General features: G+C 42.2%; 2 protein-coding genes across 9 annotated transcripts in view; both read left to right on the top strand.

Annotated features, from left to right (window-relative positions):
• Positions 1-6,819, top strand: part of PHKA1 (phosphorylase kinase regulatory subunit alpha 1) — a 73,546-nt gene extending 66,727 nt beyond the window's left edge. For all 3 annotated transcript variants that reach the window (XM_081042330.1, XM_081042331.1, XM_081042332.1), the window contains 4 exons: positions 38-208; positions 2,072-2,125; positions 3,354-3,554; positions 4,828-6,819. In XM_081042330.1, coding sequence (XP_080898456.1) covers positions 38-208; positions 2,072-2,125; positions 3,354-3,554; positions 4,828-5,001 — 600 coding nt within the window. In that variant the 3' untranslated portion in view covers positions 5,002-6,819. The remainder of the gene's footprint in view (positions 1-37; positions 209-2,071; positions 2,126-3,353; positions 3,555-4,827) is intronic.
• Positions 6,820-11,255: 4,436 nt separating this feature from the next.
• HDAC8 (histone deacetylase 8) overlaps positions 11,256-26,869 on the top strand; it is a 174,091-nt gene continuing 158,477 nt past the window's right edge. For 5 of the 6 annotated variants that reach the window (XM_081042333.1, XM_081042334.1, XM_081042336.1 and 2 more), the window contains exons 1-4: positions 11,256-11,708; positions 12,189-12,241; positions 14,769-14,899; positions 17,119-17,260. In XM_081042333.1, the coding sequence (XP_080898459.1) occupies positions 11,289-11,708; positions 12,189-12,241; positions 14,769-14,899; positions 17,119-17,260 (746 nt within the window). In that variant the 5' untranslated portion in view covers positions 11,256-11,288. The remainder of the gene's footprint in view (positions 11,709-12,188; positions 12,242-14,768; positions 14,900-17,118; positions 17,261-26,869) is intronic. The other variant, XM_081042338.1, reaches the window with a different exon arrangement.

A 26,869-nucleotide genomic window follows, 5' to 3' on the forward strand; every position in this document is an offset into this window, starting at 1 on the left:
TCGTATTCTTTTCTCTCCTTTTATTTTTCCTCCCAAGTCACCTGGTACCTCTATGACTCTAAGTAGTGGCTCCTTTACTAGTGCATATGATGAACAGACATTTAAAGATAATCGTCAAGGTCAGTGGCAACGCCGAAGAAGGTTGGATGGTGCACTGAACAGAGTCCCAATTGGATTTTATCAAAAAGTATGGAAAGTTTTGCAGAAGGTGAGCATACACATTGCAGATGTCTCTATATTTTCTGCTTTGAAATTGTCATTCTTCTTGACTGAAATATGATACGCCTGCGACATCACAGCAATTATATAGATGTCATAGGCTTGTATGGACAAAACCTAGAAGAAAACATAAAAACGAAACAGTTAATTTGTTATTTTGGCATTACTGATAATTTAGTCTCTTTCGACTGTTGTTCTTTGATGTTGGTTAGAAATTAGATTTCAAAAATCATCACTTCTCTGGTTTTGGCCACAGTTGGACATTGTGGGACATTGTGATACATTTGCTGCTAATCAAACGAGTTTGGTGATAAAGAGCTCTTGTTCTTTGTAGCTATTGTAGAGTGGAAATGTTATTTGTAGCAGTGTGCTGTTGATACCAAATGTCACTGTGATCAAACAACTGTGGCATTAGGGAGTTTGTATAAGAAGCCCTTACCCATATTTTTTCCTGGATGAAAACTACTAAATACGTGCAAAGTCATAATGATGTTAATAGTCCAAATACTGTGTTGATGTGACCAATTTTGTTTTTTGTTTTTTATTTTTCAAAGGCTTAGTTTGCCAAAGACGTTTAAGGGGACGTCACACCGTTATGATTGTGACAGATGTAGAAGGTCAAGAAGACCCTTTCCTCTTTCATAGGTCTTATTCGTAGTGTCTTAGGTAGCACTTTTTGCTTCATTGCCCTTGGCAAGAACCTGAAGAATACTTCATCCAGGACTTCCAAACTTTTAGTTATGTTTCTCCCCTTGGCACATGAATATTCTTCCGGGGACAGAATTAGGTGATCTTTTGGAAAGGTGGAAGTTGATTCCTTAGACTATCAGCTCCGGCAGTCTTCTGTTCACACAGTACTTTCCATCTGCCTTCCATGCACAGTGGTGACAGATATGTACTCTGTCCTGTTATGCTTGGGTTACAGCAATTCAATTTCACTAAGGTGTTTAATCTGTAGTTAGCTATAATGCAAGCCCAAAATGAGTAATGATAAAGGTGTAAAACCACAGGCTGCAAGAATATAAAAGAAGGAACATTTCAGTCTGAATAGGAAGATTGGGTGTTTTGTGGCAGAATCAAAACTTGGACTTGGAATCCTGGTCTGAGAGGGAAAACAAATGCCCTCTGTTTTTTCATTCCATTCTTCTCAGAGTATGAATGTAACATAATCACTTTGCACATATATTTGAAGGCTGGTAATTCTCTGTATGAAGACTGTTATTTGGCATAAGGAACATGGGATGGAAGTGTTGATAAACCTGTTGGATTAAAACCTTTATCTGGTTTAATATATAATGTCTTGCTTTATTTAAAACCTAAAATGGCAAGCCATTAATTGCCATTGCTTTTTTTTAAATTTTTTATTTTTTTATTTTTTTTATTAGTTTCAGGTGTACAAAACAAGGTAATACTGCCATTGCTTTTTAACAACTGAGTTAACGGTGAGGGGGAAGATGAAATATCATTCATTCATAAAGTGTGTCTTGAGCATCTGCTGTGCACTAAAGCAAAGAAGAAAACAGACCACAGTCTCTGCCCTTGTGGAAATTACATGCTACGAGGGAGAGACAAACAATAAATAACAAACATAATAAGTAAATTACACAGAATGCTAAAAGAGGACAAGTACTACAGGAGAAGAAGAGCAGGATGAAGGGATCAGGAGTGCTGATGGGGAATGCTTAACTAGAAAGTTGGGTGTCCTGTAGTCCAACCCTGCTTGCTGCCACAGTCATCATAACCCCTTGGCAAGGACACTTGAGTTATGGGGTCTTTCACTGGCCTGTGTCTCTGTGCAGCCTCGCAGTTATCAGCATATCGTTGGTGACAACATGGTTTTGCTGTTTTGCAGTGTCACGGACTTTCTGTGGAAGGTTTTGTTCTTCCTTCTTCAACCACTAGAGAGGTAAGATTCTGTCTTTCACATTTATGTGACTGATAGTTCTCTGGCTAAAGTATTTCAGTGATCACTTTTCACAATAGTAGATCTGTGTTTTTGTAAATGAACTGAACATGAAATGCATTTCAAGAAAGGAGAAAGTGTTTTAAAAAATAGAACAGGAATATTAGAGAATAATTAGGCATTATGTTAATTATATAGGGACAGCTTCTTTTAATGGTTTATCAAGCGTGGCTGATTTATGTCACTGTTGCCAGAGTTGGCGAGGGCAGACAAGATAGAAACACGTTGCCGTAGACAACAGACATAGACTGTCATGTGCTTTTGTATTTTGCTTTTTGCCCAACCACATGGAAATTTTAAAGAAATAGCTTTTATGCAAAATCGACAAAGGATCTAGAATTAGCAAGCTAGGAATAGTAAGATTGTACATAAATAGATTGGATAGTAAATAGAAAATTCTCGAAAATAGTGGAATTGTTACAGAGAATGACTGGAGAGGCGGGTACAGAAAGCTAATGCTTCAGAGCTTCACTCTTAACTATAGACCAATTTTCTAGTAAAGAACACTATCCTCCATTTGTCTTTTCTCTGCCTTTAAGCAAGATTGAAATGTTAATGGAATTAATACATACTTGAATGGTACCTTTAAGAGTCTTCAAAGTGCCTTCACACATTCTTTCATTTGACCTTTAACAAAACTATGTGAGATAGCTAGGATGGGATTCTAGTTCCTGATTTACAGATAAGAAAACAAATTTAGAGAGATGAATTCTCCAAGGTCATAGAACTAGTAACTGACAAAGACAGGACTTGAACCCAGGTCTTTAGACTCTAAATCTACATTGCTACCCTAAGCTATACACTCACTACAATTTTACCAAAAATTATGTCTCAGTCCCCTTAACCCAAAGTCTATTTCATCCTAACGAAATAATTCATCCTAACGAAATAATTCAACAGAGGGAAAAAAAGCCCTACATGTGAGTGTTTATAGCAGCATTAGTCCCAAGCATAAAACTGGAAGTAACCTAAACGTGGGAAGGGTTGTGTAAATAGTGGCATTGACACTTTTGTGACTCTCAGTAGGCATTGTGAGATTGCCTTCCCAAAAGACTGGGCCGACTTCCTCAGTTACTTTAAAGGGGGCCAAAGCAGCCTCTTGGCTACACTGCTTTTACTGCCTCCTGGATGATGGGCTCTTCAGAAGTGATTTTCTTTTTCTCTGTCACAGATGACTCCAGGCGAGATTAAATTCTCTGTTCATGTGGAGTCTGTCCTAAACCGTGTACCTCAGCCAGAGTACCGCCAGCTTCTGGTTGAAGCCATTCTGGTCCTCACCATGATGGCGGATATTGAAATTCATAGTATCGGAAGCATCATTGCTGTGGAAAAAATAGTGCATATTGCCAATGACTTGTTCCTTCAAGAACAGGTAGGCAAAGCTGTTGTTTTCTGTAAGGGGGACGTCTGACACGCACCTGACTGCATTCAGAGCTTCTCATGAGGCCAAGGTCACTTTCTTGTGCCCTCTTCCTCATAGCTCTTTTCTGGGCCCCCTTTGTAGTAGCTCTGAGCTCTGTTTGCAAAGACAGTAGGCTGCGAGGTGACCCCTGTCTTTCACCATGTGTTTTGTGGTTGTATTAGATGGTAAAATTGCATGGAACTCAGGAGGCTTTATACGTTTTTCATTATATTTCAAATTTCTTATCATACTACTTTTTGTAGTAATAAGAAACTCTTGGATATCGTATCCTTTCTGGGCTATGAAGGAAACGAGAAGGTTTGTGTTTTTAGTTTAGTTTTCTTTTGCTTTTGCTACTTACCTATAGGAAAATGTCAAAGTGAAACTTTTTTTTTTAACTTGTAAGGGTTTATTTGAGCCAAACTGACGACAATAGCCAGGAAGCAAAATGTCAACAGATTGAGAAAATGCTCCCAAAGTGAAACTTTTAATTCTACATTTTTCTCATTTTCCTAATAAATCTTCCAGGAAATCAACCCCATTTTAAAAATGTAAACTATTTATTGAAAGCTTTGCAAACGTTTCATAAATGAAATGTAGGAACATAAGGTGCTGTTGTCAGGAGGAAAATCTCCAAAGCAGGTAATAGGTGTTTCGTTCTATTAGGTAGGCACTGTGGTGCGGTGCAGAAGAAATTAAAAGTATCCAGGATTTTCTAGGCAGTCCTAATTTTAAATATTCTGGATTGCAGTTGGTCAGTCCAGGTATCAGAAAATGGGATCCCTTTTAGACATAGACTCTAGCTTAGAAAGCTTATGGTCTATTTGAATTAAGTCAGCTTAGAGAGAAATCATGTCCAAACACAAGAAAAAACAATCACAGCTGAAATCAGCAGTAAGTCTCAGACCAGAGCCCCTCGATGGTGATTTCTAAGTCTCAACATTTGCATTTTCATAGGCACAGCTCACTTAATTAACAATTATATTTAGCTCTTAAAAATTCTAAACACTTAATACTTTTAAAATAATTTGATATGATTTGGGGATCCAGTGGAGAATTCATGTTTAGAAACTCACATTCACCGCTTTGTGCCAAACCATAAACCCTTCCTGGCTAAGCAGCCTAAGATCCAGCGTGTTGGTGATGGGGAGCAGGCTCTGAGTGATCCTACTGAGGAGCTGAATTAGTAGGAGTAGTAATTTTTCCTTTCCCCTGTGTTCTCCCACCCTTAAAAACCAAACAGAAAACCCTCGGCGCAGATGATACCATGCTGGCAAAGGATCCTGCGTCTGGCATCTGTACTCTTCTGTATGACAGCGCACCCAGTGGCAGGTTTGGCACCATGACCTACCTGTCCAAGGCAGCCGCCACCTACGTGCAGGAGTTCCTGCCACACAGCATCTGTGCCATGCAGTGAGGCCTTTGGGCAGCTGCTTGCTTCCTCCATTGATCGTGCATGAAAGTCATCACTCCCACCCTGTCCCATTCCAACCCATCACTCCCAAGAAGAGTAAACTTTCCTGATAAACTAACTGCTGTAGAAGAAGTGAGCCCTTGCCTGGGGGCATATGCTCACCCAGGCACTGCACTGGGGGCTCACAAAAGTGCACTTCTCTAGATTGGTTACCAACTTATGTTTCTAATTCTGTTTGGGGAGCAGGTATGAACAATAACTTGTTCCTAAAGTTTGGTCTTTCTTCTGTGAATGAGTGGCGGGTGCTTTGGGACATGATTCAAGTGAGCAAAACCCTGAATTCTTGCGTTTTAGGCTGCTGTAACTGGAAATCTGTATTCTAAGTGCCTTTTCTTAGGAAGAGAGAGTAGCAGTTTGTGGCTTTCTCGTTTGCTCACATGTTGCCTCACGCTGAGTGATGAACTCCTTTCCGTGTAGGATTCCTGTCTCAGCTTTTGCCTTTTCTGTATCTGCCCCTTTGGTGAAACACAAAAAATTGCAAGTACAGTGTGTCTACTTCAGGATTGTGTATTAACACTTGAAACCACTTTTTATAAAGATTGCTGGTACTTAGAGCTGTATTTGTAGCAAAAAATGCAGAATAACCCAGAGAAATGCAGCCAGGAGCCCAAGTGCAGAGAGGAAGGGGGCAGAAGAGAAGAACCTGGGAGCAAAGAGGGCATCAGAGGTGGGTAGTGCCATGCTGCTGGCACACCACACCGACAATGGCCGAAGCCTCTGTCTTTCTTCCCCACCGCTCACCTGGCCCTGCCTCGGCCTCACTCACTACCACTTTGTGCAATTGTGGGCACTCCGCCCTCATGACATCATCTACTCCTGATTACCTCCAAGTACCATGACACTGGGCATTAAGGCTTCCACATGTGCGTTTGAGAGGCACACATTCAGTCCACAGCACTTTCCTTCTCCTGATTTATGGGTAGGCTCTACTAATTTCCCTGGTTGCACCCAGAGAACTTCCTACTTCAACCTCCTCTCCCTCAGGTTTTTCTCCAAGAATGGAGATGGAGATGGGGGACTCTCTACACAATTCTTACGGAACCAGTGACAGTCTTATGAGTAGACATGAATAAGTGGGCATGGCAGAAATAAGTGGTAGAAAACAGATGACAGAAACAAAGAGAGGATGGCCAGCCTTCTCCATGCCTCTCTTAGAGCAAATGGAAACAGTAAGTAGCTTTCTGCTTCCAGGATTTTCTGGTCACTTTATGAAGGTAATTTCCATCCTTTTCTGAAAGTTGGTCTTTGCACTGGCTGCACGTATACCCCAGGCACAGGGAATGAGTACATCTGGAGTGCAGAGGTGAAAGCCAGCACTGCCTAAAGTGACACCACCGACGGCGGCATTTCTCTGGGTTTATTACGAAGCTGTCCATCACGGTGCTCCCCATGCAGTGCTAGTTCACTTTTAAAGCAGCTTTTTAGGAAACTCGATTTGTATTTTATTCATTTTAAGCATGTCATACTAAAAGACACATTGGATTTTTAAAAAAACACTTATGTTTTGAAAATAGAATAAAACATTAGAATTTCCAATTAAATCATATCTGGTGCCAATGTGTAAAACTCAATATGTGTTTCTGTGGTGGAGTTTATTTTATGGCTCTATTGTATATACTCTAATTATACAGTACAGTCAAGGCTCGTTAATTGGCTCAAAGTAGGATAAGACTCATACATCATATATTATATAATATGTTATATATGTCAAGAAATGCAGTTTTATTGTTTAAATACACAGCTGCTGAAAGCAGGCTCACTAAATTCAGTTGGGTTCATTGAGTCTTTGGGGCATCTGTTCCAATGAACGAGTAAGACTGATTTTTACAGGGAATTGTATGCAGCTGGTGGGATGAAAGTCATTCTCAGCCAGAGCTCACAAAACCTATACCATCCCTTTTGCATTTACCAAACACCTAGTACCAGCACTAATGTGGGGAGATACCCTGTTTTCCACATTTAGGCCTTATTTCCTATTAAACTCAAGTAACCGCAGGTCTTCGTTTGCCCAGGACAGTAACCATTTATGCCTGTTGTCCTGGCCTAATAATAGTACTCTCTGTCACTCTTGAAAGTGTCCCGGTTTGGAAGATATGGTCACCCTATATTTAGCAGAAGTCTGATTTCTTTTAAGGCCTAAAAGCCAAGGCCCTGTTCTCAGACCGTGGGCAGTCCTCATGCACTAGTAGTGTGGGGGTGAGGACAACAATGGGGGAGACTCCCCCAAATTAAGGACTGTTTGGCATAAGAGGTCTTAAAGAAGAACCAATATTTGAGTGCTTACTAAATGCCAGATATTGTTATAAAGAAACTTGGCATGAGCTGAGGCACTGAGCGTTCAAGCAAATTGTCTGAAATCAAACAGCTAGTAGGTGGCGGAGTTGGGATTTGAGCCCAAGCAGTCTGACTGTAGAGTTCACATTCTGAACACAACACTCCCCAAGGAAAAGACATTAGGAAACGTTGTGAAAACAAGGGGTCAGTCTGTTCAGTACAGTTGAGGTATCAGTAGGCAGATTGTAAAATGTACAAAAGAAGGGGGACCAGAGGGAGAGGTGCCTTTTTAATGCATTTCCTTTTCCTTCTGCCTGCTTCTGCCAGTAAGTGAGGGCAGGAGAGGTCACCAGAAGAAGTAGCATAGCCAGGATTCAACCTACTTCCTCTGACCTCATGTCCTCTGACCGCAAACTCAGTGTTTTGGGGAGGGCCGTATTAGGCAGGTGGAAAATTGAGGTTAGGGGCCTGTGGCATGGTTTGTACCGTCTTGATCATGAGTAAGGGTCCACGCTCTCTGTGAGATTTGCTGCCAGATTCAGAGCCTTGTGCAGCAATTTATCTTTCTCCATAGTTGAATCATCTTGCTACATTGTGTGCCAAATGAGGATACTGTTTGCAGTTTGAAAGCAATGAATGCTCATGGGTCCAAGTGTTCAGCTACCTATTGCTAGATCTGAAAGAACACCTAGAAGAATCTATTTTCATGTCATCTGATTAGAGTCCACACTTTAGGGTATCAGTTGGCCAACCTGTACCCTGCTGTCTCCCTTCCACTGCCTGTCCATGAAGGTCCAGCATAAGTCTCGTGTCCTGCTTCTATTTCCCGCCCATCATGATCTGGCCTTTCGGTCCGCTCTTACAGCTCCAGAGACTCCTTCCCTCTGTCTACAAACACGTGCATTTCTCTCTTGTCCTGAAATACATTCCTGGGCTCTGACATCCCCCCGGGCTGATACACTAACTCCTTCCTTTCACAGTCCCATTTCTTCAAGGAGGAAGCTACACTTGCGAGTATTGGCTTCGCTCCTTAACCCCTGGCCATCTGGCTTCCTCACATGCCTCCCGTGGATCCACAGCTGAGGTTCCTGACTCGTCATGAGGTTATCACAGTCTGTGGGTGCACAGACCTCTCAGACAGCACTAACCCCCGAAGTGCACACTGGAGGTAGGTGTATAGAGATTTATTGTAGGGAAGACAGTGGCTCTCCACCAATGCGGAGACACTGTCTCCGCTCCTCCTCTGTCCCCACACTCCGCTCTACCCTCGGGCTGGGGCGAGAGGAGGACACAACATGGGAGGGCATGAGACCCTCCCCTGGAAGACTAAAGAACCTGGGGAATTTTTATAAATAGCTACATAATGTTTTTAACCACTTTGAAACACACAGCAACTTGAATATTTCAAAGTAAACCTCAAAAATATCTATGTACAGTACAGTAAGAGGGGCTTGTGCAAACGATGGAAAGGGGAACAGTCCGTCCTGCTGAATTGAGCTGTGCCGGCAACAGGATGACATACCGCTAATAATGGACCAGGTGTACCTGTGAAACTTGAAGGGGAGGAGCCAGGAGTGGGGAGTCCAGGAGGGGAGCCTTGTGTCTGAGAAGGGGGCTGCCACCTCCTTCTGCAGGCTCGCTCATCCAGGCCTCAGGGGTGACTTCCGCTCTCCCAGCAGCTGTCCTTGAAGGGGTCCAGCTCAGAGAGGCCCTTGTCCTGCTGAGTGGATTTCCAGCATTTTCTCACACTCCACCTTGGCCAGAAAGAGTTCAAAGGAGACCATCGTCACCTGGAGGGTCTCCACGAACTCTGAGCTTGTATGCAGTCCCCTACTCGGGCATGTACGGCTGTCAGGATGGCTCGAACGTCCTCTTCCAGGAACGTAGACCTGACGTAATAAACGTAGGGCCCATGAAGGTCTTGACGCTTCGGAATTCCTTCCTCCATGGCGAGAGGAGATCAATGTCCTGGGTTTGCAGCCAGTGGAAAGCACCGGTGCAAACCCACAAGCTGCAGGAGCTCACAGAACTGCATCAGCCGGAATTGGTTGTGCAGGCCAAGCAAGGTCGAGGCTGCTCCCGCAGGTACGCATTGTTGCCAAGCCGCTGCTGGCTGGTGGTGGTGTCCACTTTGCCCTCATGGAATTGCCCATACCTCCAAAATAGGGCATCCTTATGTTTTGTATCAATTGAACTGGTGGGCTCCCCCATCCGATCCAGGCATGGGGAGCTACCTTATCTCTTCCTCGGCGTCTGGGTTACAGGCAAGGACAGCAGAGGGAAGCGAGGAGCAGCGGCCACAGCCATGCCTCTAGTGTTTCAATAGCTCATCTCCCTACACAACACTGCTGTAGAAATCTTTTTTTTTTAAGCTTTCTGTTTAAATGTCTCCCCATTTCCCACAGGATCAAATCTGTTCTCTTTAGTCTGACATTAAAAACCCTTCATGATCCAGTCACTTCAACTAGACTAGAAATACTCTTTTTGTTTTTGCTTATGTTGTTCATTATAGTCTGCATGCCCTCCCCTGGCTCTCATGTTCACCAAGTAAAATCCCGTCCATCTGCTAAGACCCTCTCCAATGCCACTGAATAAGATTCCCAGTTGCCACTGACTAAGTACGTACCAGTTGTTAAGTACTTAATGCTTATTTGCTAAGCAATCTAAGCAGCCTACATTCATTATCTGACTCCATATTGCATATGATTTTTTTTGTGTATTTGTGTGATCTCTACAAGAATGCAAATTCCCTGAGAGCAGAGATCAGATTATAATTCATCTTGAGGACTGAATCCTCAGCTGTTTTGTACCCTTAGTTGATGTCGGATAAATGTTGAATGAAAGACTAAATGATTACACAGCTTTCAAGTAGTTGCTATGGGAAGATATAAAAGAAGCATGAGAACTTACATTTTAGTTAAAGAACACATCACAATTAAAAAGAACATTTCTGGAATAGTAAGTATTGAGGGGATACTAAATGGAGTGTTGAACAAAGTTAGATTTAACAGAGTCATCCTGGAGGACCAGGTTTATATAGTAAAGGGAACATTCAAATGCTTCATTGTCAGGCAGACCTGGTTTTGAATTCCTGCTTTTCTGTTTGTTAAGGGTGTGACTTTGAACTCTTAGAGAGTTATTTTCTCTCTCTAAAGTGCATCTGTAAAATGGGCATATTACAACGTCCTTCATAGAACTGTTGCAAGGATGAAATAATATATGCCAGTGCACATCACAATGCTCAGTACCGTAGAGTAAAAAACCAAGGTCGATTTTAAAGAAGGTAAGGAGATTGGCCAGCTTGCTTCAGTACATAAGGTCCCTTAGGAACCTGGGAACACTGATGGTAATTCTGAAACTGCTTCAGGATGCTCTTTAATGTGGACCATCACATGAAACCTAAAATATTTTTCTAACAAAAGCAAAGGGAGGGAGGGAAGAGGATATGCTTGCACGCGAATTTTCAAGCAGTAATTTGACATCATTGCTTGATTGGAACCTACCAAGCAATTTACAGAGTAGCAGCCAGCCTCTTGGAAAGGTGCCATCGGCTTTGCCAGAGTACATTATTAAGATTGTTAACTCTTACATGAACATGGGTAGTTCCTGAAAAGCAATACACTGAAATTGTAGCACAGAATTTACTATATAAACTTTTCAAATCTTTTGTAGCATTAGTTGGCCCCCCACCAAGAATTCCCTCTGATGGAGCTGGATGGTGCTGTTGGTGGCAACACTGTGTCTGCCGTTAACTGTTTCTGTGGGTGTATTTTCACATTGAGATAATTCATAATGAGCTGAGGCTTTTTTTTTTTTTTACCGCTAAAACTCAAATTCGCGGCTATTTTAGTAATTAGCCCCGGTTCTTCCGCTACTCAAAGCCCTCGAAACTACATCTCCCAGCATGCTCTGAAGCTGTCTGACCTCATCTCAAATGGCCCCGTAGGGCAACAAGGATGGTTAGTTTTGACCGTGCTTATTTGTGCCATAAAATACCCATCCTAACTGGCAGTTACTTGGGCTTTTATACTTGCCGATTTCCCGTTTTTGAACTGTGCTCACTAAATGAAGGTTCTGGACGGGGAAGGCCCATGCATTCCTTCAATTGGATGGGAAACGGGGCCAGTGTCTCCGGCGATCTCGAGGAGGGAATGTTGACCAGGGAGCACCGTTGCGGCCGATCACAGGAGCAGGAACCGGAGCCCCGGCTGAGACCGAAAACGGCCAGATCCGGACGGTGGCTCCGGAACGGCTGGAAGTGGAAGATGGAGGAGCCGGAGGAACCTGCGGACAGTGGGCAGTCGCTGCCCCCAGTTTACATCTATAGTCCCGAGTATGTCAGCATGTGCGACTCCCTGGCCAAAGTCCCCAAACGGGTAAGACGTTGGGCTGAAAGACCGCGGGCTTTGGCGTGGGGGTGGAGGCCGATGGACCGGAGGGCTTTAGGAAGCCGGAGGCGAAGGGGAGGCTGGGCTGGGGGGACCTACGGCAGAAATTTGGTCAGCTGTACCAGGTGATGGAGGAAGTGCTCCCTTCCAGTTTCCGACAGGCAGCGTTTATCCGCGCCCCCCCCCCCGCGGCCAGGTTGGGGCGGGGGAGGGGATGGCACTGACGGGATGGTGTGTCTACTGCAAAGGGACCCTTGAAGCAGAAGCTGTGGGAGAAAAGTGTCCCGCTGCCTCTGGCCAGCCGCGTAGCACGCGCCTGAGCGATTTAGATACTTTGTATCTATGTTGTCTAAAGTACACTGTAACTGTTCCTCCCTTTGTTCAGGATGGTGAAGTCGACGGAATTTCTCTGAATCAAACGTTTAAAAGACTGTTTTCTCCTCTTTTTCTTTTTTCTGATGTCCTTAGGCTAGTATGGTACATTCTTTGATTGAAGCATATGCCCTGCATAAGCAGATGAGGTAAGTGATCGCTGGTGAACCCAGGTGTTCCTAGTCGAAATTGCATGATTCACAGGGGAACTATTTAGGGGGAGAGTGGTGCTTCTTGTAAAGCTTTTGGTGATTCACAGCGTTGGTAATTTACCTGGAACCCAGTGAAGGCTCTTGAAGAATTAAGAAAACTTGGAAAAAGTGCACAAAGCACATGAGATCTATTACAAACAAGACTTTCTTGCTGAGAAGGAAAGTACCCTAGGGATAGGTGCTTGTGGAGGTTTTGAGGACATACATTCGGGCCCTAAAACCTGTCTGATAGAAAAAGGTGTTCAACTAGGAGGTGTTCTGGTTTGCAGTTTTTCCCTAAGCCACATCTGAGGGTGTGGGTTCAGCTTCAGCCATTTCTACACCCCATCACCACCACCAAACTTTGAGTGAGCCTGGAGACAAGTTAAGACCAAAGAAAACTCCTGTGACCAGGCCAAAACTCAACACAGAGCTAAGTGCTTCTTTAAAAAAATGAACTAGCTGTTTGTCGTTATGAGTAACTATTATAATCCCACCACTTGTAGGATTATTTATGACATTTTCTAGCCAAAGAGGTCAGTTTGATTATGCCTGCTAGTGTGGTATGCTTCATTTATCTCCCAGAAGATACTTTAATGGGCTTTCAAATTTTATCCTCATTAGTAACAAAATCATTTATTGAGTACCTTTTTTAGGAATGTTTTTCAATCATTTTTTAAACCTGTATGTTTGATAAACATAAAAGCTACATGCTTTCCATTAAAGTTATTTGACATTTAAAAAAATGAGTTTAACACCAACAACAAACCAAAACAAAGCAAAACTGTCATATCACAAAGAGGCCCGAAGAATCTGGAGGTGGATAACTATCATTATTATTAATGTTAAAGGATACAAAAGGCAACCCAAAACATAAAAATATCTATGTTTGGGAGACAAGTCCACCCATCTGATTAAATCCAAACTCGGATTCACTGTCTGAGATGAGATATATCTATCTAATCTATAGATATGACATAAAACATGTTTTCTCAAAGAAGGAGCAAGAATCAAATCCTCAGATCTCAGCTATAGGTTACAGGAGCTAAGGCCTGTTCTAGTCTCAGAGTCACTTCATGTGAGGAGCTGCTTGAGAGCTCAAACCGTTCCCCTCCTCTCCTTCCTCTCAGAGGCAGATAGCAGAGACCAAACGTGGAAACTTTTACGTTTTGGCTTGCCTTTTGTATCCTTTAACGTTAATAATAATGACAGCTACCCACAAAGCATTTTCATGTATCTTATCATTTAATCTTCACATAAATTCCATAAGCTCTCCCCACTTTACAGATGAGAAAAACAAACTACAGAAGAGTCTTCTTACCTGAGCTTATAGAGCTGATGAGTACAGACTTAGGACAAGAATGCAGTTCTCTGGCTCCACTTTCAAAATTCGTAACACTGTAGCTGCCTGTGAAAGTAAGAACATAGCTGAAAGGATCATATGGCCCAATCAGGAATGATTCAATGGTTTTTCATTGTGGGGACAGAGTCCCAGAGAGCAGTTTCCAGGCTCTCGACCTCACATGGAAAGGTGCTGGCTTGGGTAGTATCAGCTGTGACTAGTTGGCCATCAGCTGTTACCGGTTAGCCATTAGCCACTGATATAACTGCCGTGGTTATGCTAGCAAGCGCAGATTGCGGCTGGCAGGCTGGTTGGTCAGTTGGGTGGTTGGTTGGCAGAGAAGCAGACGGCGGGTTGCAGCTAGAAAGTGCGGTTAGCAAGCGGATTGTAGATTGTGGATCGTGTTGATCCTACTTCCTGTGTTGCCCGGCCGCCAGTGAGTCTGGGGTGCAGGAAGACCCCTCGTTGGGGTACTGGCGGATGTTTGCTTTTGTGACTCGACCAGCCACCAGTGAGAATATAGTGGTGTGACTCCCCTATCTATGGCTCTGTGGGTGTTCCTTTTTGGCCTCACCATGTCCTGCGTTCTGGTGCGGGGAGCGGGAGCTGAGACCCTGTATGACAATCATGAAAGTCGTAACTTGGAGTTCATTTTGTCCAATACCTGATTAATTCCCTTAGATATAAATACTTTTTTTAATCTACCATGTTTCCTCAAAAATAAGACCTAGCCAGACAATCAGCTCTACTGCATCTTTTGGAGCAAAAATTAATATAAGACCCGGTCTTATTTTACTATAAGACTGGGTATAATATAATATAATTAATATAATATAATATAATATCAGGTCTTATATTAATTTTTGCTCCAAAAGACGCATTAGAGCTGATTGTCCACCTAGGTCTTATTTTCGGGGAAATATGGTACCTACACACTCCAGGGAAAATCTCTCTTGTCAGCCCATGAATGGAGTCATTACTCAGATGTGCAGGACGGAAGAGTGTATAGTGCAGAACAAGCTTATCAGTTTGGCCCCTGGAAGCCGGAGTTGTATTTTCTGCCTAGATTACTGCCTCCTGCTTCCAGCTTCTGGCATACTCTGGGTGTGACTCATTCAACTCTTTGTTCTCTGTTATTATTAGAATAGTTAAGCCCAAAGTGGCCTCCATGGAGGAGATGGCGACCTTCCACACCGATGCCTATCTGCAGCATCTCCAGAAGGTCAGCCAAGAAGGAGATGACGATCATCCGGATTCCATCGAATACGGGCTAGGTAAAGTCATTACTGGGCAATAGTGGCAGACAGACAACGTGCATGATGCTCTTTAATACTTTTAAATGAAGAACTAATGCCTTCACCACAATCTTAATCTCTCAGTTTAGCCACATAGATCTCATTTAACAAGCAAACCATATGCCTTGAGCAAAACTGAATGATGGAGCAGGTGGAGGACAATCTTTCGATTGCTTAGGCCCTAATAGCCGTGCCCACATGGGGTCTGGCTGTATGTATGGTGTATTTTAACTTGACCACAAATTTATGTTCTGGTTTTCTACTTTCTCATAAACAGCTGCATTTAAAAACCTGGAAGTGGCCAATAGTATAATCTAGAGAAACAGCATGATTTAGTAGAACACTGAACTGGGGTGGGGGTCAAGAGACCTGGGTCCCAGGCCTGGCTCTGTGTGAACATACGTAAGACATCTACTCTCAGACCTCAGTTTCTCCATCTATAGGATGTGACGAGTTAATCTTGAAGTCCAGCATTTCTAGCACTAACATTTTCTTTTTTTCCCTCCTTCTTCCGCCTCCCCCCACCCACTCCGGTTCAAGCCGTTGTTTCTCAGTCTAGTTGTGTAGGACACAGCTCCCTGACCCTTGCTGGTATTATGAGCCTTGTGCTCCCTCCGGCTGAAGCAGTCGGTTGCTGGTCATTGGTCAGCCACTCACAGCAGCTCATGCTGGCTGCTGGCCACTCATGCCGGCACACAGTAACCCATGGCAGCACACATCAGCCCACGGCAGTACATGGAAGCTCATGCCGACCTGAAGCTGCTTACGGCAGCCCAGCTCCAGGGAGAGCCATTGTTCACAATCTTAGCTTTAGAGGGCGCAGCTCACTGGCCCATGTGGGAATCAAACCGGTGACCTCGGCATTAGGAGCACTGTGCTCCAACCGCCTGAGCCACCGGGCCAGTCCTAGCTCTAACACTTTCAAGACTTCTTTCCCCAGCATTGGAGACATTTCTCTCATTTGGTGCCAGTGTTAGTGTAATGGCTCATGGGTAGGTCACACCTCAATCTATGCTTCCTCATGGCATTCTGAACCCAATTCCAATGGTTGGAGGAGAGTTCCCCACAGCACCCAGCAATGCTTGTGACACAAGCTGGTGTTCTACAGTTCAGCTCAATTCTGACACCGTCCCCCTGGAGATGGCATCAGAGTCTACAGATAAAGGGCTTAGTCCCTTAAGACAGCCCTCCACTTCAGATGCCAATTACAAGGCCAGTTTGTCACCTGTGCTTCTGACTGACCAGCTACACATCACAAGTTCCCACAGCCCCTTCCTTGGGTCGATTAATTTGCTAGAACAGCTCACAGAACTCAAGAAACCTGTTTGCTCTCTAGATTACCCGATAATTATACAGTTGACCCTTGAACAACACAGATTTAAACTGTATGGGTCCACTTACGGGTATACGTGGATTTTCTTCAATAAATACTGTAAGTGTATGTCTACTCCTTATGGTTTTCTTAATAACTTTTTTTCTCTGGCTTACTTTATTGTAAGACTACAGTATATAATACATATACAAAATATGTATTAATCGATTGTTTCTGTTATTGGTAAGGTTTTCCATTCAAGGGTAGGCTATTAAGAGTTAAGTTTGGGGGGAGTCAAAAGTTATACACGGATTTTCAAGTGTGCAGCATGGGGGTCGGCACCCCTAACCTCAGCATTGTTCAGGCGTCAACTGTAAAAGGCTCTAACTCAGAAAGAGCCAGATGGAAGAGCTGCACAAAGCAAGGTGTGGGGAAATGGCACGGAGCTTCCATGCCCTTTCCAGGGGCACCACTCTCCCCAATTCTCTATGTGTCCATCAGCCTGGAAGCTCTCTAGACCCTCTCCTTTTGGGTTTTTATGGTGACTATTATGTAGGCATGGTTGATTAAATCATCGGTCAATTGGTGATTGAACTCAATTTCCAGCTCTTCTCCCCTCATGAAGGTCAAGGGTAGGACTGATAGTTCCAACCCTCTAATCACACGGTTGGCTCCACTGGCCCCCACTCTCTATCCTTACAGTGTGGTACACTAGTCACCTCATTAACATAACAAAGACACCTTTATTGCTCCCATCGCTTAGGAAATTTCCAAGAGTTTTAAGAGTTCTGTGCCAGAAACTAGGACAAAGACCAAATATCACAATATCGCACCTCTGCTTTCTCCAATTCATCTTCTAACAAGCGCTTTTGATGTTTGCCCAAAGGTTATGACTGCCCAGCCACTGAAGGGATATTTGACTATGCAGCAGCTGTGGGAGGGGCTACAATCACAGCTGCCCAATGCCTGATTGATGGAATGTGCAAAGTAGCAATTAACTGGTCCGGAGGGTGGCATCATGCAAAGAAGTAAGAAAACGACTTTTCTGCTTTCTGCCTCTTTCCTTGAGTCCGTTTCTCAGTTATGTTAAAGGTTTGTGTTTATTGCATTGGCATTTATTGAGAGACTTGTTTCTTTAGTAGCACTTTACTAGACATTCTGAAGAGATGCAAGTGACGTAGAAGATGACATAATATAGCAGAAAGCACACTATTAAAAGTCAGGACCCTGAGCTCTATGCCTAGTTTTTCTGCAAATTTTACTAACTGACGAGGACAGATTAACCTCTCTAGGCCTCAGTTTCTTCATCAGGAAAATGGACAGGGTGAAGGATATAAACAGACAATATCAAAATTCCTTTGTAGCTTTCTGGAAATCCCCCTGTCTTCAAAGGATTTGTAGTTTGGAAACATTAACAAAACTAGAATAATTTGGAAGCAAAATCAGTTTGGGTACCAATTGAATACATGTGTGAGCTAAAAAGATTTGGGAATAGGGAGAAATTAATCATGGGAGCCTTGGCAGAGGTGCGTTTTCAAATAGGTGGACAAGTGATGAGAACAGATTTAAAACAAAAGGCTGAAGAATCAAGAAGGAGGCTTGTGCTGCCATCTCTAAGGAAAGTGGTAGCCGAGTTAGGTGTCACCCTAAGGAAACAGCTATTCTTAGGTGGTGCTTGGAGCTAGAGGAAAAGTCCTTCTGGAGTTTTGTGTTAACATTTCAAACAGCTATAGTCTGTCTGACAGAAAGTGCGGGGCCCTCATTCAGCATTTGGCATCTTGCTTGATAGGTCTGTAGTACTTAATACGTGTTGGAGAAGAAAGATTTTTAAAAGTTTGAATTAATAAACATGCTATAATTACCAATGCCTCGTTCATACACACATTGTTCTTACTATTGGCCATGACCTTGTTACTCTCCAGTGCTCTTGAGTCTGGAGAAAACAGCACTTTATTTTTCAGAATAAACCTTGAGCACAATTTCAGCATAAGCAGGTTAGGTAATAGTATGGAATTCTTTTCATCAAATTGACAGTTTAAAATCTACTGAGGAGAAGGAAGTATACTCCATCTTAAGCCAATCATGGCTGCTTCTGGGCTGAGTGTACATGTGGGTGTACCCACACACCATTATTGTAACTATTTCAGACATTTTTCAGCTAACCCTACCGGGAAACAGACACACATATGGTAAATATAAATTACAGAGAGTCTCTAAGGACTTCCCCCCTTCAGGGAGTTCTTGGCACCTCTAGAACCTCTCTGCAGATGGACTGCAGTCATGTAGCCCACAAACTTACATCTAGCCAGTGTTTATTATAATCACAATATTTCCCCTTCCCAATACATATACAGATTCATACATGCCATTTATTCATTCAACATGCATTAACTGAGCATCTACTATATGGCAAGCATATCATCACTAGTAAGCAGAGGTGTAGAAATTGAAACATGGTATATTTTTTCTCCTAACAATTTTCCAAAAAAATATCTTCAAAATATCCAGGCGCTGCCAGGATTACAGTGAAATTGGCACGCTCTTTTTGAAGGCCATGGAAATAAGTGCTAAAAGAGTTTGGAAAATGTTTATACCTGTTGACCAAGGAATATTCTTAGCAATTTATTCTGAAGAAATAAACCAATCCTGCCCTCAAAAAGTCATATTGTAGGCGTATGACAGCAAATAATTACATTTGAAAGCTAAGAAGAATGATTTTCAAAAAAAAATTCTGCAAAAGAAGATTAATGAGAGACTAATGCTATTAGATATTAAACATACAAAACTAGAATAATGAAAACACTGGTACCACGGGTATAAGATGTGACAGATGATATTATCGTAAACTCCCCAAAGAGACTGTTATATCTTTTATAAAGGATGCATTGCAAGTGACTGGGAGTGGAAAGTATTGTTCAGTAAATGATGTTGTGACAGCTTGTAGCATTTATACCCTCATCTCCTGTAATAAACTAAAATAAGTGGCAGCTGGATTGAAGAGTTAAATATAAAAAGCAAATGTTAAAAAACTAGAATGAATATTTATCAAGCTTCTAAAGGGGAATAGTTTTCTAAGCTTTAGGAAGTAATAGAAAAACTCAGAAAGGAGAAGATGAACCAATTTGACCGTATAAAACTTTAAAACCAAAATAATTTAAGTTTTTTGGCCATTTTAAAAATAAAATCTAAACATACTGAAAAGGCACATTTGACAAAAATATGATGAAGTGTTATATTTTCTACGGTACTCATATAGTGCGATGTATAAGAAGAAACATGGGCCAAGAATGTGAATAGACAACTTCCAGAGGAGTTTAAATGCAACAGGAAAAATGGGACAGTGTTCATCAAAGAAATGCATATTAAAACAATTAGGAGGCTTTTTTGAGGCCCATATTTACCAGAATTGAAAAAGATGGTACTCAGTGTGCTACTAATAGTGTGCTTTGGTTCAGCCCTTTAAGAAAGCAATATGAAAGGCAGCGTGTGTTAGTAGCTTTTATCTAGTAACCCTACTCCTGAGAATGTTTCCTAAGAGTTCAAAATATGGGGAAGAAAACTTTGTATGAAATTGTTTAATCAGCGTTATTTATTTTAAAAAAAGAAATAACATGAACGAATGTCTAGCAATAAGGAAGTGGTGAATCTACTCCATGGAATATTATGCTATTATTTTAACTGATGGTGATGAAGACTACAGGGCATTTCAGAAAAATACTTCTGTGTTAATGAAAAAACAGGTTTAAAAATTGTATGCACACTGCAATTATGACTTTGTAAAACGCATGGCACACCTGGGAGGAAAAAAACTAGTGGGAATGATAATGGTGGTTGTGTTGGGGGGGGCAGAATTATTGGTCACTTTCAAAAATGTGTTTTTCTAGTTTTCAAAATTGCTGTAATGACATTACTTTTGCAGCTACAATTTTCTCAAAATAAAAGGCAAAAAATAGTTACAGTAAATATAAGAAAGGGTTAAAATCTTTATTCTTTGTGATTTCTTTTAAAACACTAATATTCAGGTAAATGGGCAAAAGACGTGAACAGACAATTCACAAAAGAGAAAATAAATACTAAAAAAACATGACAAAATACTTAGCATCACTAAATTAGAGGAAGTGAAACTCAAATATCATGTATACCAAATTGGAGCTGAAGGAAGAAAGATCTTTAGCTTATCACTTCTGTTATTGTTGGTAATGTATTCCAAAGAAATAAACCCATCCCAAATATGGAAAAGCTGTGTATATGAAGATGGTGATTTCTCTCTTCCTTATAATAGCCAAAAACATGGGAAGTTGGGTAGGGGCGCGGACCTCGTGCGCAGCCCTAAATCCTGCAGGGCAGTCTGCCCTCCGCATGTGCAGACTCCCGGCTACAGTTGACCCTTGAACAACACTTTTGTGACCTGCACTGGTCAATTGAAAAGAATCCATGTATAAGTGGCCCTGTGCAGGTCACACCCGTGTTGTTCAAGGTCAAGTGTACAACAAAATGATACCAGTGACTTTGTGAGGAGGATGATATTGTGATACGCACGTACATGTACGTGCCTCCTTTTCCTGTCAGCCCTGCTTTTCCTCTGTTTTTTTCCAGTGTGTTTAGATTACTCTTATCAATTAAACTTCTTGTAATAATACTGCTTGGAACAAAGAGGGAAGCAGCCATAATGCGGATACAGACTGTGTCTGTGTGTGTCAGTTACGTACCAGGTTGCACAGCAAAAGCAGGAGTTTGCCTTTCGGTTGGTGGGGATGGAGAATTCCAAATAGAGGGCATAATAAAACCATGGCAGGAGGAAAGCAGTAGTTAAATGTGGCCAGAATGTAAAAGCAAATAGAGCAAGAGTGGACTGAAAAGGTTTTGTAGGCCGCACTGAGGAGTTGGGCTTTTCCCCTGGGGCTGGTGGGGATTTACTGAAGAATTTTTGAGTGGGTGGCAATGTGCTAATTGAATGGGAGGGAACTGAGACTAGAGAGAGGAGAAGCCTATTGCAATTATTCATTTAACAAACGTTAAGCTCCTGCTGTATTCCAGGTGATGAGGAAACAAAGAGGTATACAGTAGGTTATTATTTGAGGGCAGTTGGTACCAGACAAAAGACCACTTAGTAAATCCATATAAAAGGGGGACTAAAATTTTAGAGTGAAGAGTGTAGGGGGTGAGGCTTAATTAATATGCTAACTCGAATAACTGAAACCTACTGAAATATGTTTATTTTGTCTTTTAATAAAATTGAATGCTAAGTAATTCTTACAACAAAGAATGTACCAAGAATTGATTGTTTTTGTTTTGGGCCTAATTTTCCTAACAAAATTGCATATTTCAAGATAGCACATTTCAGTCCCTGGGAGACTTTTGCAGCATGATCAGTTAGAGGGTTGATTTTGCCAAAATATTCAAGGGCTTCATCAGTTTTCCCTAGGGTTTCTCCTTAATCATTTGGTATTCAAATCACTCTTTTGAAGTACTTTTAAAATCATTGTCCTTATTTATTTTTCTTCAGTTGTGAGCTGTTCTACCAGATCCCTGTTGTCAGTTTTGTGTGCTGACTTCATGATATGCTGTATCTTTTTATAAGATTTGTAATTTCGCTTTGTGATAGACTTGCATTGAATTACTCGCTGATACATCCAACAGTCCTTGAGAGAGAAAATGATGGTGATTAAAGGACTAGGTTGTTTGAATGGGGACTGATAGGAGTGGTCAGTCCATTAGCAAATACTTTCATGTTACAACAGCTTTTATATCCGTAGGAAACCTCAAAAGCTGGGTACTGCTGGGGCTAAGATAATAAATTCTCAGTAAGGAGAACTCTGTACCAGCAAAGGCTGAGTGCAGTGTGTGTGTGTGTGTGTGTGTGAATGTCAAGCTACTGTAGAGTGGGATGACTCCCTTGGAAGTAAGACCTACCGTAGGTACAGATGGAAAATCTAGGCTGCACCACTTGCTGGCCATGTATGTAACCTCGGGCTTGGTTATTCCAGGTTCCCTTAAATGGAACACCCTATCCATGTAAACATGTGCTAGAAGATGCTAAAACCCAACACAGGACAGTGACTTCTAACCTCCAGAACTTGTCAGATCACATCTGTTTTGTCCACTTTGACTGTGTATTCATCATCCTTGCCTCTTCTGATGTCTTTTATCCTGTTTGACTACGCATCCCAGCTCCCAATATTTTCTTTTATCTCATTCTGATAATCCATCAAGACCTACGTCTCTCGCTCAACCATGCCCTTCTTCCTCCCACAATTCTGTTATTTGCCCTCTTGTCCCCTGACACGTCAGCAACACAGGATCTGTGCCAGCTGGGTGCCCCCTGTCCTGCTTCCTTGCTAGGAGAGGGAGAGATTATTGTCCTGTTTGTTTCTGGAACTTCCACTTGGGGGCAGTGATTGGGAGAGTCAGAAAACTCTGCCTTGTGTCTTGGCAAGCTCTATAAGAATGTACAACTAGACTTCCAGCTCTGAGTTACTACCCACCTAGCACTTAGGATCAAAGCTTCTAGAGTTAGAGTCTCAAGAGTGCCACTTCTTTATGTGTAGATAGAGTGAATGACAGTGAATGGCATTTACTGAAAGGGCTCTCTGCACAGTATAGCAGCCAGACCCCAGACCTCCCACCCCCACCCCTGCCTCTACAAGCAAAGAGAAAATTGCACGAAAATGGAGCCTTGCATTCAGTCTCAGCCACATGGCAGCCCCCTCGTTCAATCCCAGAGGGCATGTCCATATCACTTCCTGCTGATAGCAGCATACAGATACATCACCGGACAGAACACACAGGCCTTTACCATATAGCCCGGATTATTCTGTCAATACATGTCCAACCCATAAGGCACCCGCCCTTCCATCAGAAAACTGCCTGACTAGCCAGCAGCGTAGGAACCAGCTAAGACATGCTTTGTGCCTATGGCATCCCCACCCCTAGCCTATATGAGATGAGATGTGTTCCTGTAGAACTGGATAAGATGTTTAGTGTCACACAGGGAATCCCAGCTCCATCAGTAACTAGCTATAAAACCTGTCTGCCTCAGTGTCCTCATTTGTAGATTGGAGATAATAATAGTACCTACCTTCTAGGGTTATAAGGACGAAATCTGATCATTGCATTAAAGAGCTTTGCAAAGAGCCTGGTACATAATAAGTGATAAAAGCCATTTATATCCAGAGTGGATTGTACTGGGAGTTAGAGATTGTTCAGCAGGTCCCACTGCCTACCCAGTTGGAGTCACCCTGCCTGAAAGCGCACTACCGAAAAGAAGACCTAGCCGGACCATCAGCTTTAATGCATGTTTTACAGCAAAAATTAATATAAGACCCGGTTTTATTTTACTATAAGACCGGGTCTTATATAATATAATGTCGCAGATGGGTTCTGCAATTGGCCCCAGCAACCTAGAGACCAGTTTGTTCATGAAAAAGGCGCTAACTTTCCAGAAACATCATGGTTGGCCCACTGCCTGGTTCCCTGGAAGGTTGTTGATCAGCAAATCTTTTGGAGGACCACCCAGGGGGACCTTGATTTCCTAATCCTGTTATGAGTATGCTTTCCCAGCTCAACCTCAGAATTCTCTCTTAAATACAATTCTGGTGTTTGCTCTCCGGTCCAGGTACCACGACTGGGAGTAAATAACACTCTTCTTATGTCCTGCCCCTTACCTTAACCTCCACCTCTACCTCCTGACCCCAGGTCAGCTGGGCCACTCTGCCCAGTGTCACTAATAAAGGGAAAGGTTAGAGTGTTGTGCTGAGAGAAAATATGAACAAAGGTAGTGACAGTGGATGCGACAAGGAATGTGAACTCCTAAGAGTGATTTTAGAGGCATAATTGACAGAACTTGGTGATCAGTTGGCTGTTGGCAGTAAGGAGAGGGAAATGTCAAAAATACTGTTTCTTGCATAAGTAGGTGGCCGTATTGTTACTAAGTTTGGAAATGGCACACCAAAAAACATACAGAGATACCAAAGGATTTGTGACATAGAGGAATTGGAGTCGGTAAGTGGATAGATAGGAAAAGATGGTAAAGAGTATATTGGTAGGTGAGCATCTGGTTGGCACTCCAAACTTACTATGTTCAAAACCTAACTCCTGACCTCCCGACCCTGTGCTTCAAGTTGTTCAAGCCAAACATGTTGGAAGCATCCTAACTGCTTTCAGTCTATGAAACACACCGTGAACTCTGTCTTCAAAATCTATCGGGACTCTGACCACCTCTCACTACCTTGTGTTCCAGGTTCTGGTCTGTGTGTTCCCTTTAAGAGTGCTCCCCTTAAAGCAGAAGTCACATGTCATCACTCCTCTGCTCAGAACCCTACACTGGCTCCCTGTTTTACTCAGAGCAAAAGCCGACGTCCCTACCATGGCCTACGAAGTCCTCCAGTTTTCATCCTCTCCTAAACAACTGCTGTTCTCTTCCTTTCCTCGCTGTTCTCTGGCCACTGGACTCTTGTCCCTTGAACATACCAGGCATGTTCCCACCTCTAGGCTTTAGCCCTTTCTGTTCCCACTGCCTGAAACACTCTTCCTTTCACCTCCTTCGAGTCTGCTTTCTCAGTAAGGCCCTTTCTGACCATGCTTTTAAATTTAAACCCTAAATTTTAAAAAATAAACCTCATGCTACTCTTACCAGTTGACCTATTGAATGTCAAAATGTTTGTAAACTAAAGAATAAAGTTGTTAAATTGGAAAGATGAATTAATGCCTTCTCAGGGTAGGTCGTCAATATTTGTTGGATGAATCATGATAGTAACAGGTACTATTAAATGATCATAATCAGGAGAGAGAGAAGGTTTGAGTGCTCACAAAGTTACGAACGCAGTCGGTATGTCAGAGTTCCAACATATTGAGCATCACCAAACTGGGCTGTTATATAACCTATGCATTTTAACCAAGAGACCACTAGGGGGCGCGCAAGGTTAAATTAAGAGTGTTCTCGGCTTGATGAGATTCTATTAATGTCATCCACATTTCTATTTATTGATCTAATGTTCATCTGTTTCATCAATTCAAAGTGTTCTCCTGAGCTAATTTCTTTCATCACCCCAGTATCTGGCTCATAATAGGTCTTCAATAAATATTTATAAATCGAATGAAAGAATGAATATTTAGAATTAAGAGATTTTTCACCTTGAAATTTGTGTTTCACTCGTTAGCTGTGGTCCATATTTCTACTAAGAAACTGTCCTTCAGAGTTCATAAGCAGACCGATACATATGGCATCCATGGTCCTTGGCACTTAAAGAATCCTTAGGCGACAGGAGGGAAGAGTGTGACTTGGAGTTTGTGTGCTTTAACTGGTAGTTCAGAAAGGATGCTAGTCACCTCGGCTGGCCTGCCCCCTCCCATGCCTACCCACCCCTCCCCCACATCCACACGGTTAGTTCAATTTAGGTAAATAGAGATGTTGCTACTTTTGAAACCTGCTGTCCACAGTGTTTTAGAGCTGTAGGGTTGTTTGGGATGAACAAAGTGCAACAGGCCTTGTTTATCAGTTGTTGCCATTGAAATTCTATGAAGGGAATTTGGGTGCTTGGATTTGCAGCTTTCTGGCTGGATTATGATGGGTGTGGATTCCTTGTCCTTTTGTCATCTGATGGCTGCAGTCTCTGAGTGGCCTTGATCCCCACGAGCTGGGCCTTCAGTGTTACGCATTTTTCATTAATGGAATCATTTCAAATATCCTTAGCAATATAACCCATTTGTAAGAAACTGTTGTTTAGAATAGATTTACAGAAAAATTGAGCAGATTTTACAGAGTTTCCAGGTACCCCCCCCACCCAGTTTCTCCTATTGTTAACAAGTTACACGAATGTGATACATTTGTTACAATTAATGAGCCATTATTGATAAATTATTAACTACAGTTCATGGTTTACTTAGACTTCCTTAGTTTTTACCTACTGTCCTTTTTCTGTCCCAGGATCCCATCCAGGACACCACAGGACATTTACTCATCATGTCTCCTTAGGGTCCTCTCTGCTATGACATTTTCTCATACTTTCCTTGTTTTTGATAACTTGGGCAGTTTTGAGAAGTACTGGTCGTAGTACTCAGAATTGTGTATTTTCAGTCTGTTTTCTATATTTTAATGTGTTTTTTAGTCTACTAAATGGAGTCGTTTCAAATAGCCTGAGAAATACAACCTGTCTTGATCGTTCTTCCTAGCACGTATTTTTATAATAAATCTAAATAGTTCCTGACGCTGTTCCTTGCTAGAGGAGGGTAAGTGTCTATAGCATTGGCGAATTTTTCTAATACAGTATATAACCAGAGGAAACCTTTCTATTTCTTTGCATTAGTTTTCAATTACAGTTAACATTCAACTGTATTATTATATCTATATTACTTATGTGTAGTTATGCATATTATTTTATATTAGTTTCAGGTATACAGCATAGTAGTTAGACATTTATATAGTTGATGAATTGATCCCCCCATAAGTCTATGACCTGCCTGACACCAGCCATAGTTATTACCATATTATTGATTATATTCCCTATGCTGTACTTTACATCCCGTGACCATTTTGTACTTCGTAATCCCTTCCACTTTTTCAACCAGCCCCCCCCCCAAGCCCCTCCCATCTGGCAACTGTCAGTTTGTTCTCTGTATCTATGAGTCTATTTCTATTT

Source organism: Rhinolophus hipposideros (genome assembly GCF_964194185.1).
Source record: "Rhinolophus hipposideros genome assembly, chromosome: X".
Classification (NCBI taxonomy): domain Eukaryota; kingdom Metazoa; phylum Chordata; class Mammalia; order Chiroptera; family Rhinolophidae; genus Rhinolophus; species Rhinolophus hipposideros.